This window comes from Gavialis gangeticus, unplaced genomic scaffold (genome assembly GCF_001723915.1).
Source record: "Gavialis gangeticus isolate Ggan-Ray unplaced genomic scaffold, GavGan_comp1, whole genome shotgun sequence".
NCBI classification, from domain to species: Eukaryota; Metazoa; Chordata; order Crocodylia; family Gavialidae; genus Gavialis; species Gavialis gangeticus.
In genome coordinates, this window is record NW_017728997.1 from 13,213,598 (window position 1) to 13,233,149 (window position 19,552).

General features: G+C 39.1%; 1 protein-coding gene across 1 annotated transcript in view; it reads left to right on the plus strand.

The window, feature by feature from the left end:
• SUCLG2 (succinate-CoA ligase GDP-forming beta subunit) overlaps positions 1-19,552 on the plus strand; it is a 158,445-nt gene that overhangs the window by 33,676 nt on the left and 105,217 nt on the right. Inside the window, exons 2-3 of the mRNA XM_019504793.1 lie at positions 17,318-17,417; positions 17,522-17,612. Coding sequence (XP_019360338.1) covers positions 17,318-17,417; positions 17,522-17,612 — 191 coding nt within the window. The remainder of the gene's footprint in view (positions 1-17,317; positions 17,418-17,521; positions 17,613-19,552) is intronic.

Below are 19,552 nucleotides of genomic sequence, written 5' to 3' on the forward strand. Positions count from 1 at the left end.
TCATTAGGCCCGGGCAGTTGAAGGCTTTGTAAAATGCTTATTGCATGGAGCACACATCACTAATTTGGATGGCTAAGGTCAGCGCTTAAGATGTCTTGTTCTCTCCATCAACACCTCTTCTTTACTTCTGGCTAGCGCTTTTCTCTAGAGCGCTGACGTACAGGGCTATGAAACGTCTCTCGTTCCTCAGGGAAATTACTTTATTTCACAAGATGGTTCAGGTTCATCACTCTCTGACTTTTTTTCTCTCTGAGCTGCCACCTCTCCTGTGCCCCCCTTGCTGTTTTTCTGGGTTACGGATACATAGAAAATGTTATGTCCCTAAGGACAACGGTCCTTATTCTTTGTTCTGCTCTTGCTCTGGTTTAGCCTTTATAGCCTTGGAGGGTGGAGCTTTTCATTTGCCACACAGGCTATTAATCCTCAAAACTCTAGGGTTTTGTTTTTAACTGTGTAGTAATCCATTTCTCTTCAAATACAATTCCCTGTATTGAAAACCAGGAATCTGTTGATTCTTCAGTGTTGCTTCAGGCTGCAACTAAGAAGCTAACCTCAATTTAATTTCTGCTGCTTAAAAGTTCCTTAGGCAGATGCAGACTGAAGCTTGCAAGTGTCATCTGAGTTAATATTAGAAAAACCGTTTAATGTTTGTATCATCGTCTCAAGAAAACAACTTGATTGTGGATGTTCAGTTTCAGATGAGTGGTAATGAAGTAGAAGAAAATTATCGTGCACATTATCCCATTTCATTTCTCATTTATCCAATAAAATTGGCTTTAAAACTCGAGTCCTAGAGGCTGTGTACCGGATTTACTTTGAAGAAAAATCTCTCTGTCTTAACCAAGACAACTCTGTGTGGTCACCAACTATAATATTGCCTCTCATTATATTTTCGTAACCATAGGAATTTCAGATAATAAATATAGGTAAAACGTTTTAAATTTCTTTTCATTCAAGTGAAAATTTGACATCTTGTTTTTTTTAAAATGTCATTTTGGGGGCAGTTGTTTTAATCCAAGTCGTAAAACAGTCTGTGTGCTAATCAGACTACAGTTGAGAAATACATTATTTTGTACTTGCAGAATTTTGAGCAGTTACTACTTAGATGACATTTGAGATACCCCTGCATCCTTTCTTTGTACAACAGGAGGTAACTCTGGTGACCCATATCTGTTGGCAAATATGGTCTTAACTCTCTGTCTCTGTCTCTCTCTCATGTCCGGTTGACTAAAGTAGACCTGCAGCAACATGATATTGCAGGTCTGTTCTGTTTTATAGATCCAACATATCTATGATGCTTTAAATGAGAGAGAGAGAGAGAGAGATTAGAGGAAGATTTCCTTGCTGCTTACATCATCTCAGGAAGAACCCCACACCACATTCAAGACTCTCCAATACGGACCTCATGTGTGGTAGGTGCCGAAGGGACCATCATTCAAAAATTGGGCTCTATAGCCACACTTGCAGAAGTTCAATGAACTGATGCATCACTTGGCACGAATCTATTGTCTTGCAAGACAAACAGATGGCTGTGGACATCGCATAAGGATTTGATCTATGGTTGAGTCCCAAGATGTTGCTATAGGCAGCAGGGTAGATATAATTCAAATGCATGGAAATGTAAATAAGTTTTTTAAATAAACATACCTCGATATCCACCTGGTAGCGTATTAGTTAATAATATACTTTCAGACATCCCAGGAGTGGCTGTCAGGAAGGATTTGAAGATGTCCCCTACTAATTAGCAAAATCAGAACCACTTTACATGTGATTATTTAGAAACTGCTGCCTTCATTGAGACCTCCAATTTTCAGGTAGAAATTGGATGATTTCTTTTAGTTCAAGTAGCTGTCATTCCTGGGTGACTTTACAAATTCATCTTTAAAAGCAAAAGGGACAAACTTGAAGTCACGAGGTGTACTTTTCTGAAGTGGTATTCTACTAACTGGTGCTGCTTGATGTTTTGTCTTCCCCTTACGGTGTTTCTGTGCAATGTCATTCTGCATCTTGATTCCTGTCAACCTTTACTAATGTAACATGTCAACACTTTCCACACACTGTGTCATGTTGGCTGCACTGCAGGTTGTTGAAAATCTGAAATAAATGTTGGTGTGAAATAAATATACAGCAGGAATCTCGAGAAGAGGAAAGGAACACAGCTGACCATGGAAATTTCTTCTCTGCTTATTGTGTGTGCCTCAAGTATCAAATGCTTCTCCAACGAAAATTTTTCCAGATTCAGGGCTCATTTTCATACAGCTCCAGCAGTGTAGTCTACCCGATGCAACATCCAAAATATGTCACAGTGATTAAACTGAACTGTATGAAAATGCGGAATGCTTCTTCAGAGATTTGTAATAACCATGGAATAGAGATGGATCCTGGTATCCTCTGAGCAATTGTCAAAGAGCTGATGCTTCTTCTTTTGTATTGATAGGTAAAAAGACCTACTAGGATCAGTAGTCACTAGCACCCTTCTGTAGCAGGTGGAGACTTGTGTTTTGGAACTGCTGGAGGAGAGTTTTGTAGTAGCTTCAACTCTGCCCAGTATATTGGTGTTTTATAAAATAGCTTCCAACTGATGTTCACCCCACAGGAAAATCCATATTTAGTACTCCTAGGGGCTTAATGTAGTTCAAATAATAAAAATAAGTTCCACTTCAAATAGATTTCTAAGAAAACGTTGGTCTTTGTGTTCATAAATAGTGCTGAAAGGCGAGTTGGTACCAGGTGAAATAAAACATGGGCAGTAATAAAAGGCTCCATTCTTTTGCTGAGATATTCAAATGTTTGTATCAACTATTAAATCCAGGTTTAAACATCACTGATATTTATTTGATCCTTTTAGCAGGCCCAAGGAATAAACAGCTGTAGGGCCCATCCTACACTGGAGACAGAAGGAGACTGAATTGGGAAGGGTCTGCATATTTGTCCCACAAGAGATGCATCTTCTCTGTCATCAAACTAATTGACCTACCCTACCTCTCAGCTTCCACACTCGGCAAGAGCAGAGGTAGAGGCAACAAGAAAGGAATCAGTCGGTTCTTTGAGATGAGGCACTCTTACCCAGCCCTGTGACAGAACCGGTATTTGGGTTTAAAGTGAATGTAGTTGATATTTTATTTGAGATATAGAGATATAGATATATGTGTGTGTGTATGTATATGCACATATAGATGTGTGTGTGTATCACCTCTGCAGGATGATGCTTTGGGAGAAGTGAATGCTTCTGTGCTCACTAACATTCCCTCGGTACAGCACCATTTGCCTTCTTTACACCCTTCAACCTCTTGAATGCCCACTGGTCTGGTATAAATTGTTTTGCTGCATGCACAGAGCAAACATGCTAAAGGCATGTAGAATCTGAGGCTTAAATACTAGCCTGAGTGTTTCATATCCACTTTATATACAGTATGTGTGGGGTTTATGGAAGAGCTTTTTTCTGTTTGCCTCCCAAACACTTGCAATTATTTTCAACATCTGTCATGCTGGGAAGAGAAAGCGCCGGATTGACAGAAGTGTACAACTGTGTCAATATTTTACCACAGTTGAGTTGGTTTATTCTACGGGAGCTGTCTTTTCCCCATCAAATGTTGTCTGTTGAATCTCTCCTTTGGACTGTGCCTTTTTGTGGCTATAAAAGGCTGATGCACTTTTGCGTTGCATAGGGAAAAACATAGCTCGAGGTGTTTTCAAAGTCACCCCTGCTTTGGGGGGAAGGCAGACAGGGTGCCATTTGGGTATATTCCTGCTTTTGAAGCACTATTTGAAAGCTATAGGACTGAATGTCATGCATCTCACCAACGCACTGCAAATTTTAGAATTATTCATTTGTAATATATTCTGCAAGAGATGTTTTTGCATGTTAGATCACATCAGTCGAAGGAATGGTCTCGTCTGTCATTTAAATGATAAATGATCAAATAAGAAAAAGGGCGCATGGATTATTTTTAACATGCATGTTAACATTCAGAGCCCTGCAGTTCTGAATAGACTCTCCTCTTGCTTTGTACACTTAGGTTGTATTAGCATTAACAGACATTAAAGGCATTTATAGATGTGCTTGGGAGGAAGATGGTGCGCTTTAATTAGCATCACTCCACTCCAAGAGCCATACTAATTAAAGCGCCCAGAGTGTCACTTGTATCAGCATCCCCGCACTGAAATGGCAATGGGGGTGCTTTAACTAAAGCTCGTTGAACTCCCCCACTGCCATAGTTAAAGCACCCCTGCTGCCCCGTTGTGACACCAGAGTCTGCTGGAGCAGGGTAATTGCCGTGCTTCTCCAGACTCTGTTAATCAAGTCTGTTGCAACACGCTGTAATTACAGCACTTTGGAGCAGCCTCCACGCACGTGTATAGGACTCCTAAAAGCATTAAATTAATTGAACATTACTTATTTAATCAAATAGGAGAACCAAAATTGTGACGGAACTTTTAACAAAATCAGCACAAAAAAAATGGGGGTGGGGGGGAATTAAAATAAGATCATTGTACTTGTAGTATTTATAGTCAGTAAAAAAACTGTTATACTTTAAACTTTAAATCTGCTTATTTTATAAGTGAGTAACTTCTTTACTGTGATATTTCTCTAAGTCGGGAGTTTAAGCTGGGTGGGCGCAAATGTTGCTGGTGGTTAAGGAGAAGAAATCAGCCACGTGAATGTGAATTTTGAAAGGTTGTTAAAGATTTTCTGTTCCCTGGCTTACCCTGGATATAGACTTGAAATGTCTTCTCACTAAAGATAAAATTGACAAAATTGCATCCTTGGGAGTTGACAAAATTGTAGTTTATGGTATTTTTGAATACAAGAAATCCTATGCAACAAATTTACAAATAAACATACTTGAGAGAGGAGTTCAGTTCCTTGTGCCAAAAAAATAATGTCGTATTTGTTGGGCTATAATATGTTTACGGAGTTTTTTAAAGTTTTGTTTAGCAAAATCTGATGTCAGTCTCGTCCCCAAGATATGGTCAGGTGATAAACAATGTTTATATTCTTATAAATGAATGGGTATATGGACGAGTGGATAATCTGTTTAATTTTGGCATTTCTAAGCGGTGTTACCAGACTAATGATCTGCATTCTTGGTTCCTAATTTCCAAAGGAGAAGATAAGGACTGCGTAGCACCTCTGCTTTGCTTCCAATAGCAGAAAATGCCCTTCATGGGGTCCCTATGACTGCAGCCTAGGATTCCCTTGGTCATTGATATATTTATCTTTTGGACATCCCTGTGAATCAGAGAAGTTAATTTATCCCATTTTTTTCAGATGGGAACTTAGTTATAGAGTGCCCAAGGCTACACAAGGAAGTGTGTAACAGAGATGGGAAGAGGGCCACCCTATCCCTCAAGGTACTATACTAGCATTTCTCTGTTTGATTGACAATTCACTTCTACGTATACACGTTACCAAGTCAAGACAGTGAATCCCCTATAGCACAGTTTGCTCAAGAGCATAACCATATGGACTGACTCCCACCTAGTTCTGTATAGGAGGATCCTCAGAGCAGTGTGAAGTCTCCCTGCAGGACAAGGCCCTTAAATAATTAAGCAGTTAGATTTTTTTTGACTAGGGCTGTGATTAACCATTTCACCCTGAGGCCAGCAGGCGTAGGAAGTGTATGAATGGAGAAACATTAAGAAAGTGACGGCAACTTAGCTAGATGTGTAGGGACATGGCTGAAGTTTAATTTCCTCCATGTCATTGAAACCATATGCAATTTTTTTTTAGTTCACAAAGATTAGAAAATTACTTTTAATTCTTACTTATCAGGCACCATATGGCTATGTTATAATTTGGCCTTCCTATGGAGCTTCATGTGCGTATGGAAAATAAAATTAATTGGATATCACACCCTGAAATCTATTATTAAGTTAATAAAGCTAACAGCTTGTGGGGTGTCCTCATGCACAGCATAATGCAATTGTATATAATAACAAGCAACTATTTATAACTCCATGAGAAAATTGAGAGAGCAAAGAGAGGTCAGGATTTAACAGGGACAGGGTTGAAGCGGGGCATGATGGTGTTTGAGAGTGCTTGGAGTTAAACACGCAGCGTGTATTATTGCGGAAACAATTGTGTTCAGTGTTTGATTCACTAAACAAGATTTCCTGTTAGTTTCAAAAATTGAAGTCTTTATACATCCTTGATTTCCTCGTTCTAGGCCAGGAGAACCCAGCTTCGCCAAAGTATTGTAATATGCAAGTGTTGGAGGCTGATAGCCATGTTGGGGCCTAGGATTGTATGAAGTTTAGCCGAATCTGACCTCTTTGTTTTTCATCTGGATCTCTTCCAAACATTTAAGCAGTCCCTGTGTGAGTCCATAAAACGTGGATTTTTTTTTCTTCTTTATTTTGCATCTCATAACAAGAAGGGATTCAAGATTTTAAATGATGCCTGCTTTGTAAAGAGAGAACATAAAAGTTTTGACTGTAAAGTGTAATGGGGAACTAATGTGGTATTTAAAGAGTGATGATCAAAGGCAGAGGACTTCAAAATCATTGTGCTGTGAGGAGTGTAGTGAGGCTGGTACTTCAGCCTCTACCCAGCCTACCTTTGGTGAGTTTGAAAATTGCTAGCGCAGGTGGTGATTTCAAGAAATGGTTCTCTCTTAAATACACAGCTCAGTATGGAAACCTGTGTGCTTTTAATACCTCCTGTACCTTCTAAGAAAGAGTGCTAACTTTCTCATTCTGACATTTTTTACACAGTATATGAGAAGGATCAGAGTCAGTTCCCTGTAAAAATGAATATTTAGATTAATCCACTGAACAGGCACAACACTGGTAACTGTAGATCAAGCCCAGCCACATTCCCACACCTGAATGTTATCCGAAGCAAAAAAGGAGGAAGGTTGAATTGCAGCATGCCACGTATCTAATATTTAGTTCCCACCATTGCTTCCCCACTATTGTCTCCAACGTTGAAAGCAGTGTTTGGGTTCTTGCATGTTGTCATGTCAAGTTCTTGTAGATCACAAAGGAGAGACCTAATTACAGGGCATACCATATGACTGCAGCTGAAGGAGCACAAATAATGCTCTGTGGCCAGGGGGTATTGGGAGAGCTAGAGAAAAATATCCATCACATTTATTAAAGGTTTGAGTGCCATTAGAAAGTATACTTGGGTTTTTTAATAAAGTATGGTATTTTAAATGCAAGTGCATAGGTTAAAATTTGAATTTGACAATCCTTTTTGGCAAATTTTACATATTCTGATTAAGGACAGCACTTCAGGCTCTTACCTTTTTGGGAATTTAAGAATGTGCTTAAGAGTTGTTTTTAATATGGTGGCTTTTTTGAACTGTAGCCCTATGTAAAGACTATACTGGTGTAAAGAGGCAGCAGCTATCTTGTACATCTTCGACATGCATGTGACCTCAAGTGTAGTTAGGATGGGGAAAACGGATCTTCTCTATTGAAGATGCCCGTTGTTACAGATTGCTGAAAATGAACAAAGATAGTGCAGAGGAAGAAGTGTAGTAGAAAAGAAAAACGGAAGAGAAGCAAAGGCATAGAGGGCTCATAAATAGTTCTGTTAGCTTTCTAACCTGTACTCGAAAGACTAATGTATATAAGTGACTTCTTTGAATGGCTGGCATATTCTACATGAGAGGTGACGGGGGCTGGTGAAGCAGGTCAATGCTGCTCTGGCCATGTGCATTTGATGCATAGGATTGTCTAAAAGCTTTGTTCTTAGCTCTGAACGTATTGTCATCGACATTATCATGATTAATGAGCTGTCCCTTTTTATGGAACAGCAAAGTCTTAAATGGCATACTATATCCATTGAATTAAATACTGAATAATAAAGACCAGCAGATCCCTGCACCAAATGTCTTTTCTGAGCTGTTTGCTGCTATTATTTTGGCCATGACTTCTATTTTCTGTGTTACAAAAGTAAACAAAAGCAAGTGCAGGATGATAGAGCATCCGCTGCTTTATTACTAGCTCTTAGTTTATTATTGGTACTAGCTTATATTAAATTATAAAACAGCAGTGCATGCTGCAGATGAAACTTCATCTCCTTACAGTAGTTAATATTTACCAGTTGCCTTAGGGGCGAAATATTTCTTTTTTGTACTGCTTAATACAGTAGTTTTGTATTAAATGAAAAGCTAGATACCATGAAAACCAACATCAGTAATCCCAGAAAGGTTTTCAGCAAACGGTGCAATAAGATATATTCAGAAACAAATATGCTCACAACTGTGGTTGCAGCATTTCTGTATTTAATTAATACATTATTTTTTATCTACATTAATTTTTATCCCTCTCACTGTCCTTTACATCTAGCAAGCTCTTTATATAGTAGGGTTTCTAGGTCCATTTTCTGAGTGGACGCAGTCTATCTAGGTTTTTGGTGGCACTGGACGTGAATACTAGGCATTGACCAGAAATCTCAGATTAGTCTCTACTAGACTAAAAAGAGACATCATAAACAAACTTCATCAGATTTTTCATCTTCACTTTTATTCCCCATTTTATTTCTACTCTTTAGCCCTTGTATAAGTGGCCAGCACATTGCCTGAGCATCCCTGATATCTGACTTTCCCCTCAAGATAGGATTTAAATACTTCATAGGCTTCATTCAGGCCTTCTGCACAATCGGAGGTTACTGTCTAGTTTTCCACCGAGGATTCATGCTGAGCATCAGTTGTTTAATAGGTAGAGCAAGCACTCCTAAGCAACGCAAGTTTTATTGAAGCTAGTGTTTATCGTTATCAGGGTATTTCTAGTATTCCTAGTTCTCTAAATAGGAAATATTGCAGTAAACTTGAGTACAGTGGGTGGTAAATAGCCACATCTTAATAAAGCCCATTTTACTTTCTTTAGTGTGTATTTTTATTTTGTTGTTATTTTTTCCTGCTTGAGACTCGTAAACACTTTACATGCTGTGGCTGCTTGGTTGTCTCTCTTCCATTACAGGTGGCAAGCTTTTGTTTGTTTTTTCTTTGGTTATGATTTTTTCCATATGCAAGAATTGATTTTGGGGAGATCTAAAGAGCAGGGCCCTGAACTACCTTTGCAGTATATGATTCTTAAGTGAACCGAGGGCATTCCTTCTTTTATGTCTATAGTGAGGGCACAAACATCAAACTTTGCCCCTCAGATGTTCACCTGTTCAGATGACGACTGACTTCAGAGTCAATCCAGCTTCATCTACATAGTTTCAAATTCAGTCTCCACCTTAGCTCTATTGGAGTCAAGCCACGTTTGCACGTAGAGACCATTTTAAAGACTTAGTGTTTCCAGGAAAATGACCCAGCCCAGTGGAACAATCCTGACCGAATCCCAGAGGACACCCAGCGAAGAGCACTCTTCAAAGGACTGGATGATGAGTTCAGAGATATAGCTACAACTGTACATTAATCCTCACCTTTGTATTGCATAAAATCAGGCTCTCATAAAACATTTCCAGTACCACTTGTTTGAACCAGGTCCGAAATATTACTAGGATGGCTTTTGTTCGATATTTCTGCTGTTTGTCCTGGGATGCCCCACACTGAGACAGAGAGATGTAGGGTTCCTATATGCACTTCTCTTTTATACAGCTCTGTTAGGGAATATCAGCCTGGATGAGAGAACACTTGTTCACATGACTGTTTCTTACCAATAGCCGCTTTTGTTTAAAAAAAAAAAAAAAAAATCTTTCGCTCGCTCATCCAAACCGGACTTTTTGTTCCATCCTTATTTTCTTAGCAGTGGTATCTTCCTGCAGTTTTTGCCAGTGTCTAGTACCTGTGACTTGTGGGTTCATAAACCCACACTGTGGATTGGCCTCTAAGCTTAAAGAAAAACTCTTTATGAAACATTCAAAGCTCCAATTTAGCAAAGTATTTAAATATACGTTTAAAGCCCAGTGGGGTTTTAGTGCATGCTTACAGTTAAGTGCCTTCTTGAGTTGTATGTACTGAATTCTGCTCATTTTTGGCTGAAGGAAACAGGCGTTTCTATCCTTTCTTTTTTTTAAAGCAGCATAGTTAAACTGACTTAAATTTTAACAATTCTTTTTAATTGTGAAAGGAGGAAATCAGCACTTCAAGCTTAGTACCACAAGTGTTGAATAATAGTCTCCATGCAGTGAAAGCGAAGTATCTTTCCCTTCCATGCAAGGTGAGGGTAGAGAGAGGGTTGCAGAAAAAGTGGTTAAGAAATTAGGGTTAAATCAGGACTGGCATGCTGCATGTTATATGCAAAGATTTCTTAATTACTGGAGTGGGTTGGTAGCCTCCTTTTCTTTTTTGGTATGTGATTTTTCTGAGTAGTTTCTCATACTTTCTGTGTTTTGCATATTATCATTTGTCTTTTCTGAAGCCTGTTTATGCCTAAGAATGAATTATGCACAAACCCATATTAAAGTCCCTAGTTGTTGAGTTTTTACATGAGGTACGAATTCCCCAGCAGCAGCGCTACAGTTCAGTAATGTATAAAAGAGGCAGAATCAGTCCAAAAAGGGACTTTTTCTAGCTCCAGCATTCTGCACATCATCACAAAGAATGAAATTTTGAAAACCAGCCAGGAAAACAGGTGTGCATATTGTTGCAGCTAGGGGCAAGAGTGATGTTTGTTCTTAATGACTGTTTGACTTCAGCACTGCAGATTGCATAAAACCTATTCTCTGAACTGTATTATGATGAGTGCTGCTATGATATTTAGGTAGGATTTTTAGGGCACACTTGAGCTGCCCAACTCCACAACTGTTTTTGCATTAGAACAAAACTGTATATAACAACAACAAAAAAAGTCTCGTATTTCGGTGATGACACCGATGTTTTGAGAACTGCAAAATGCCGTACAGAGAGAGCTGGCAATATACACAGCTTAAGATACGTTCCAGTTTCCAGCTCCTTCTCAAAAGTTGAAAAAAGGCATGATTAGCACCATTGCCTGCCGAAAATCTGCTAAGAGCACCTTAACAAACGGTCCGTGGCTGGTTTTTATTATGTTTGACTCAGAGCAGATATAAAAAAACTGTCTCCTGACTATTTAACTGATAAGCTAATATATTCTACCTGTATAAGGGAAACAGGCATGCTCCAAATGTACATTTGCAAAATAGATGAACAGAGGCAGAATGAATTTTATAACCACTGGAGATGCTGATTTAACATCTGCAGTTTGAGTGTCCTGAGTCAATGTGGCTCTCGGTGCATACACGTAGCCTAGGTCTGAGATGGATACTTGTTGTTTAGTGTTAGTTTATGATGGAGATGCACAATTAATATGAGCAATTAAAGGTGTTCACTGATAGTCAAAAACAGAGGTTCTAGGGTGACTATCTTTTTTCGTCATCAAGGTTGCCAAAGGGGAAAATTTCAATGCCAGTTCTGTGTTTATAATCAGATCTTTTTCAGTCTTAAGGGTGTCCTCATGTGGCTGAAACAGAGGATGTAATAAAGGAAGAAAACCAGAGTGCATGAATCAGCTGAACAGCAGAAATAAAATTACTGGGAAAAAAATGTCTCCCTTTCTCATTACTGCATCATTTTTATTAGCATATTTGGTAAGAGAAACAAATAACTTGAATGCATCTTGTTGCACATACAAAGACCCTTTAGTAAAAAACTCAAAATGAGGACATTTGGCCTGGTAATGATGGTCAGTAATATCTCCCATATTTTAGGTCAGAATAGCATACTATGGAGCAAGAGGAACTGTCTCGAAGATAGCCTTAAGATATATTAAGATGAGCAATAATACCATGCAATGAGAAGTGGCCAGTGCAGTCAGGGTTAGCATAACCTTTCAATTTAATTCTATCTAAATTTACAGTCCTGCAGGGCCTGCCAGGTTGACAGCACTAGACACTGAGCTTGTCTATTTATCCTAGAGCAGATGCAAAAGGAGAACTGGCAGAGCAAGCTTTCCCGCACTGCACCATCGATGTGCTTCAGCACAGTTCCTCAGGGACCTCTTTCAGGCATGAAAAAAGCTCCTTTTTCATATCTTCCAATCCATGTCCCTTCTGTCACAAGGGTGACAGGTAGTGCCGCTTCATTTGTGCAATCCATATACTCATTATACATTAAAAGCTACCTTTAAAGAAAATGAAGGTGGCAAAGTCAAGCAGTCAAAAATTAGAGAATGCCAGAATTAATATGGCCTGTGCAGCCTTAATTCAAGACTGTTGATCGTGTGCATTCTTTAATTACATGATCACTTGTTTCTTTGCCCTCAGTGCCCTGGCCTCCAGGTAAAAAGGAGGTGAATAGAAGAATGGGTGGCTGTGTGTATATAATAATTCAACGTCGATGCTCATGGATCAAGTGACGACACATTTATTATAAAAAAACTGGGGTAGTTAAAATGCGAGCCTGGCTACTTGATTACTTATTTTGAGAAGATTTAAGAGTACAGTGTTAAGGGTGAGCCTTAACTTCGTTGATTTTTATCTGGCTTTAAAAAAAATTTATTACTGGTGAAGTGTGTCGTAATGGTTATGGAAGTAATTAATAACATCAGTGACAGGTTCAGGAATCTGGGTAATCTATCATTATAGATTTTAATGAGGCTTCTAATCTAGTAATAAATATACAATATATTCCAGGGTATGGAGTTATAAAAAGGATGATTGATCTGACTTAAATTCAAAGACTGGGGGAATGAAGCATGTGAAAAGATGGCTTACTTTGGGAATGTGGGAGAGTGGTAAGAGGGGAAGGGTGGGAGGAGTGGAAGAGGGAGAGTTTCAATTAAAAAATATATATATTTAACAGCTCCTATTTCACATTAGTTTGCTTACCTGGTAATATGTGGGGGTGCTGCTTGAACCAGTTGCATCCCTTTTAATGCTAAGAACAAGGGGAGTTAAGAAGGTTGTAGGCAGTGTAACCTCTTAGGAAACATATAACCTTTAGCATGCATACAGAAAGGTCCATGTTTGTGTGCAAAGGTGACATGAACTGTATTGCTTATGAATTCTGTTCTGAGATTTCAGGACCAGCTCCCTGTGGGTTTCTACCCCCCATGACCTGTCCTGACCCAGGTCTCAGAAGTCCTTAGCAGGAGTAAGGAAGCTGAAGCAGGGAGTGATGCAGATGTTTGTTGTTTCACCTACCATTTACCTTTCTTGGGCTCTTGAAAGTAAAGAGTAGTTGCTTTTTAGAAATCCCTCTACAAAATCCTGTGTCTATTTGCTCTGACTATCCTGAGTCCCTGAAGCACAGGAGCTCTGACAAAGGGAGTGTTTAACAGACTAACATCTTTGTTGGTCAGCACAGTGTAAGGCACCTGGATTTATAGGACACATCCAGATGAGTGTGCACGTGCGTTTCCTGGGGGCCAAACAACAGTGACACAGTTGTACCACTGCTACGTGTCCCTGGAGAATGCCCATGCGTGCATGCTCTGGTGCATGGCAAGTTACCCCAGGTGGGTTAGTGGAGGCTGGGGCAGCAGCTTTACCTGGGGTCCTGAGGGCCTCCCAGGGCTCCAGCAGCAGGGAGCCTGACGGACCGGTGGACTGTGGTCCAGCCGGCCATGCTCCAGTTTCAGGCAGCACACGCTGCAGCCACATCACCTTTTTCTACCTTGGGGTTATACTTGACACCAGGATCTCAGACGGGACTATGGCACCACATACCACACATGTGCACTCATCTGGACGCGCCCATAGAGTCCTTCTTCCAGAGAAGGTACCAAGCAACCCAGGCACAGAAGCATGTCAGAGACAGCAAAGAAGAGAGGCTGTTCATAAAGCCTGCTTTGAGATAGGAAAGCTTAAAAGCAATGTGGACCCAAAAGTGCATAGACAAACACAACATCCTAGTGAACCTCCAGCAGGGAGAGCTTCACCCTGGGCTACAAGACCCTTTTGAGACCCAGGTTGAGACTTTCCAGCAGTGTTTGACTGCTCCCTCCTACTTACGTGACACTGCCTGAGTTTTGCTCCTTCCCCACCCACCTCCTCCTCTTTAAAATCATTTGCATTACACTAGGGTTAAAGAGATTCAGGTGTCAGGCCCTACATCTTTTAAAACAGGAGCAAATATTAATTCTCAAGCTAAGTTAGTAGATTTGTTCCTGGCTCGCAGATGAGCTGAGATCTACAGGTAGCAGGTGGAAAGTCACTCGGTGAATGAGAGGTAGGATGAGGATTTGAGGGGGAGACCCCATTGCCATACTCTATCAAATGTTGACTTATTTATTAAAGCCCGAGTGAATTTCTTTGGTCCAGAACCATTCTTTGTTCTTATGTCAGACTTGGTACATGGGACTGTTGTTGTGAGACAGCAGCAGTTGCCTCTAATATGTGGTCCTTTCTGTTATGTGGTAGCTTTATTTTTATTTTTATTTTTTGATCAACTGCAAATGTTAATGTACTTAAATGGGCTGGCATATCATCCTATCAACATTTAATGGAAAGATATTCACAGGTAATAAATTATCAAGCTGGGTAAAAAGAGAAACCACAGTTCTCAGTGTATTGTTTTGTGATCGAAAATCCAGTAGTTAAATATATACAGCAGTGGGTTGCGAACAAGCTGTTCACTTTTGCTGCAGGCAGTACCAGTGGACCAGAGTAATCATAGTTCCCCAAAGCAGGTCCAATTTTATTGATTCAAAATAGGCTTTCATTATAACACTGAGCCTATTGCAATTTCAAGGTGTCACAGCAATTTGTATTCACGATGCTAACAGAAAAGAAAGAGATGGATTGTAGAATACAGTGTAAAGAATGTTAGTTCCTGAGTCTTTGATTGCATTTTGTAGCTTAAATGTTGTCCATATAGGTTTAAATCTGCATGAGTATGTAGTAATAGTATGATAGAAATGCATTACTTCTTCCCGGTTGAAATTGTAGGACATGACGCTTGGCAATTTTGCCTAAGGAGGACTGCAGGCCTTGGCCTTCAACTTTATGTCTAAGACAAATACAGTTAAAGAGACCTGGCGTGGTTTTGTTGAAACACTTCAGTGAAAATATGTGGAATTCATGTATCCTAACAGAAAAGTCAAACAAAATAGACCAGAAGTTGCATTTTCCAGCAGTATAAGCAGAGAAATGAAAGAAACATAAGATCTAGCAAAGAGTGGTTCAAGTATTCATCTTATAATTAATAAAAGTAATTCTACTGCTGGAATCCTCTCTTTATGCTGCAAGGCTGATATTTACAGCTAAAACCTACACAGTTTTAACAAACAATCTGAAATGTTTTTTGAACCGAAAAACAATTAGGACAAAGATCAAACAATGGAATAGAAATTGATTGAGAAATGTTAATTAGCAAGTGAAGTGCTGATGGAAGGGTTACGTTTTACTCTCTTATGCCACAGAACATTCCTGTTTCTACCAACGTGCCATACTCTGAATAGTGCCAAGCACAGATACTTATAATATGTATAAACTTATACTAATAACTGCACAAAAGTTGTCTTTTACAGTTGCTTGTAGCTTTGTTAAAACAGTGTTGATAGATGCTAAAGGAATAAATCCATGATAATTTTATTGTGTGAATATACATTTAATAGATTTCCATACAAATGTGATTAGAATCTGTGCTTTTTTCCAAGTTATCCTGAAAGTACAGTTAAATCATTTTATATATTCTGACTAAAATTACATTTCTTGTATGGGATAGTCTTTCCTAATGTAATCTGGGAATTCAAGCAGAAGATAACATAAAAACAAACAGAAATTTGTGTGAGCGTTTCCAGAAATCAGATCTTTAAATAAAATAGAAATGGTGACATTAGTAGTGATTCAACTTGGTAAATACTGAATGATCAAGCCTAGTTATTGTAAAATAAGATTTGGCTGGTTTGCTTCATTTTCCAGAGCTTGGGCAAATAACTGTTGAATTAAATAACTTCATGTCGGCTTCCCCCAGGGTAAGAAGAACCTGCTGTGCTGTGTTCTGCTGAGCTGGTATATTGATTAGTACTTCAGGTCTAACCTTTACATAGTTATGCTTACTTTTTTAGCTTGCGTATTTATGTCTCTGATCCTTGTCTTTCTAAAGTTATTGTATTGTCCTCACATTCTTTTGCCAGATTATAAAAAAGATAGTCATTTAATTCAGCTTTCTTGCCTGATTTGTTACAGTCAAATGAAAAGAATCCGGGTGGTGTGCAATGTGGAAGCTATGAATAAAATTGAGTTGGTGGCCTGAAGACCTTTGGTACAAAGCATAATGATCACATGCATAATTGACAGCACTTATCACTCAGAATACAAAGCTTTCATTGTTGGGATGGTTAGTGAGTAAAACTAATCTAATTAAGTGCTTGTAGTATCCATTAACAATGGCAAATTAGATGTTTTATCACAGCCCTCAGTGTGATTTTAAGTTTTGCTACTGTCATTTGGCAAGTGATTTATAGTTGAATTCATCTTAATAATTTGTATGCTTAGAAAACACTGATACAAAACTTTTTTGTTGCATTTAAATTTCCTTGTTATCTGCTGTGGAGTGGCATGAATAATAGGGAACTGGGAATATGAATGTGTTCGAATGCATGAAGTATTGTAAAGGAGAGTGTTTTGAAGGCTCAGAATGATGTATATCAAACATTAGCAGATGGATAAGCATGTGGACGTATTTTATCCTGAGAAGCCTGAAAATCAGATATTCTTTAGCATGCTCTTTTATGGGCTGTGTGGAAAAAAGCAGGCTTCCATCTTAATATAAAAATGCAATCGTTTTATTCCGTGGTATTTGTGCTAACAAGATTTGATTTTCGGTCCTCCAACCGAAGAAGGATAGGAGCCAAGTAGGTAGCAGGATGGCAGGGAGGGAAGCGGCATTTACATAGTCACTGGGTTTGTACTTCCATGGATCAGACTGATCTAAACACGCACGTAAGGGAACAGCAGAGATTGCAGTGCCTACTTCAGCCTGGGAAGTGATGGACCAGTGCACTATACCCGGTACACAGATATGGACTCCTCTGTAGGCGCAAAGGTTACTAGCCTGGTTCGATATTTGCTTGCCATCATGTGTGTACAGAACCACTGAAAGAGCATACCCTTCTGATGGAGAATAATGCTGGCTAAACAAACTATGCAAATTGTGTATAAACTGTTTAATAAGGCATTTATTAGTAATCAAATTACTTGGCCAAAATACCCACATATTTAGCTAGCTTGTGGGTAGCTTGTGGTTATTCTTTTTCCTATTTTAGACATGAAAAAATAGGAAACAACCTTTTTTGGTAAGATTATCTCGCAGCATTGAACTCGTGCACATTTGGTTTTCCGATGCGCTCTAATGGCATTCTAGTTATTTTTTTAAATAGATGAGTAGTTATTGTAAGTCAATAAATGGCATTAAATAGCACCACACCATGTATTGTTTTTCTGTTACAGAGGCAAGAGAAATTGTTCTAAAAGCTCAGATCCTGGCAGGAGGGAGAGGGAAAGGTGTTTTCAATAGTGGATTAAAAGGAGGAGTGCATCTAACTAAAGAGTAAGTCTAAAAATCAAAGGACCTGAATCCAATAATGTTGAAGCTGTTTACAGTGACTGCTTACCTAATGAATGAGTTCATAACTGGACTTCTTTCTTTTGTAGCCCTGGGGAGGTTGGTCAGCTGGCTAAGCAGATGATTGGGTACAACCTTGCAACAAAGCAAACTCCAAAGGATGGCGTTAAAGTTAAGAAGGTTAGATTATTTTCTCCCCTTAAAAATAGAAAAACACGAACAACTGTAAATTAATGCATTGTGATGTGAGCCACATACTTTGCCAGATCTTTGTGTCCTGATCCCTGATTGATTGCATTCCCTTACACTGATAAAGGGCCATAGTGCTGTTTTTGTTTTCCATAAGTGTTTGTTCATGTCTAAGCCTGCCGAAGAGCAAGAAAACATAAACTCCTTTTGCTATATATCATGAAGCAAATGTTCACTAAATTCTAATGTGGTCTCATTAGTGGAAATGTACCTTTTGATAGGCTACTTTGAAAAGAGAAGTATTACACTTTCTTTTTGTGGGTAACTGCTTTTACTTGTAGGGTGGTCATGTCCTTAATTATTAGCTTAGAGATGAGCAACATAGGCAGCCTTTCAGACAGGGTTTTCTTAGGCTCTCTCCGTTCAGCTTAAACCCTGTAAGAAATTAAATGTAGTATGTGGGCTGCACTTGGAACGGTCTGACTTTCATCTCTTATTTTGCTTTGTTGAACAGAGATCCCCAGACAGGATATATAATGAAGAGCCATGCTGTATATTTGATGCCAAGAGATAGGTTATTATGCAGACTTCTTTGGTATGAGCTGAATGGGTATGTCTGTGGGGGTGGGAGCTAGTTGCTAACATTTTCTTTGAACCTTAGTGTAAGCACGGAATGAGGATGCCTTGCTGGACAGGTGCTTCAGAGGCCTTGCGGGAGATACCGTAGTGGCTCTTTGGTATCATTTCTGTCGTCAGACTAGCAAGTGGATCCCGATAGGCAGTTGTTTTGTGATAACAAAAAGAAGAAACAAAATTACCATGAACGCAGGCCCGTCAGAGACCCTACTAATACACGCACACAAGACGTTGCCCACCTTAAAACTCTGCTTGTAGAGTTGTGTATAGTAAAATCTCTGCCAGTGCTTCAGTCTTATTCATGCTTTGTGTTAGCTGCACTGTCTGAAATATGCCAGCAGAAGAAGCTTTGCCTTTTTGCCTATCTGATTACAATATTTGCATATTCATCTAAATGTTCAGTCCTAGAAAGCAGACGTCTAATTTTTTATCAGGAATTGATAGAAAATGAAAAGCGTGTTTTTTCAGAGTGGATTGTTTAAAAGAATGCGTTAAATGACTTTTGTGGAGGAAGCTGGACATTGTGGCAGCATGGCACAGCTCTGCGGACTGGGTTCATTCAGCCCATGGGCCAGAGCTGAGCACCACTGTCGTAAACTAAACCAAAAAAGGGTGGGTTTTTTTAGGATAAGAGTAATTATATCGACAATTTTATTCCAAGTTAAGAGTAATCCACATGGAGAGCTAGCTTGGTTTTTAAATATACCTGATAAAATTCTCCTATGCAGGCAAGCTCTTGTCCTCCTATTTTTTCGTTGGGTCACATTTACAAGAGTTTCACTGTTCATTGGTCTAAAAGTCCTTGAATGCACCAGCATCTTGGCTTATGTTGCTGGAAAATATATCTCAGAATATAGCAACGAAATAAAAGCCACTAGAGAGAAAATTTGCAACATGGATTAGGAAAAAAATTGTAAACAGAGACACCTGCAAGCATATTTCTCAGGATCTGTTGAAAGCGCAGCCCAGAGATAATTTCAAACACCTTCGTACAGGTGATAGAAGTATACATGCAAAACCCATGTGAAAAAATGAGTGTTACTCCCATCATCTGCACGAGCAGGTGTATGAGTTGAAAGGTTAGCAGGCAAATGTTTCAATGTCTACAGCTATGGCCACAGGAAGGAGGGAAGCTTGATGACCCTTTAAAAATTAAGTTCTGTAAATCAGACCTGTGTGAGGAAATGACAGTATTGTGCTGTTTCTATCTTTAACATCTATCCTTAAAGAAATATCTGCAGTCAGAATAATTATGAAGTAGAAAATCAAGCTTGTCCTAAAAAAAAAAAAAAAAA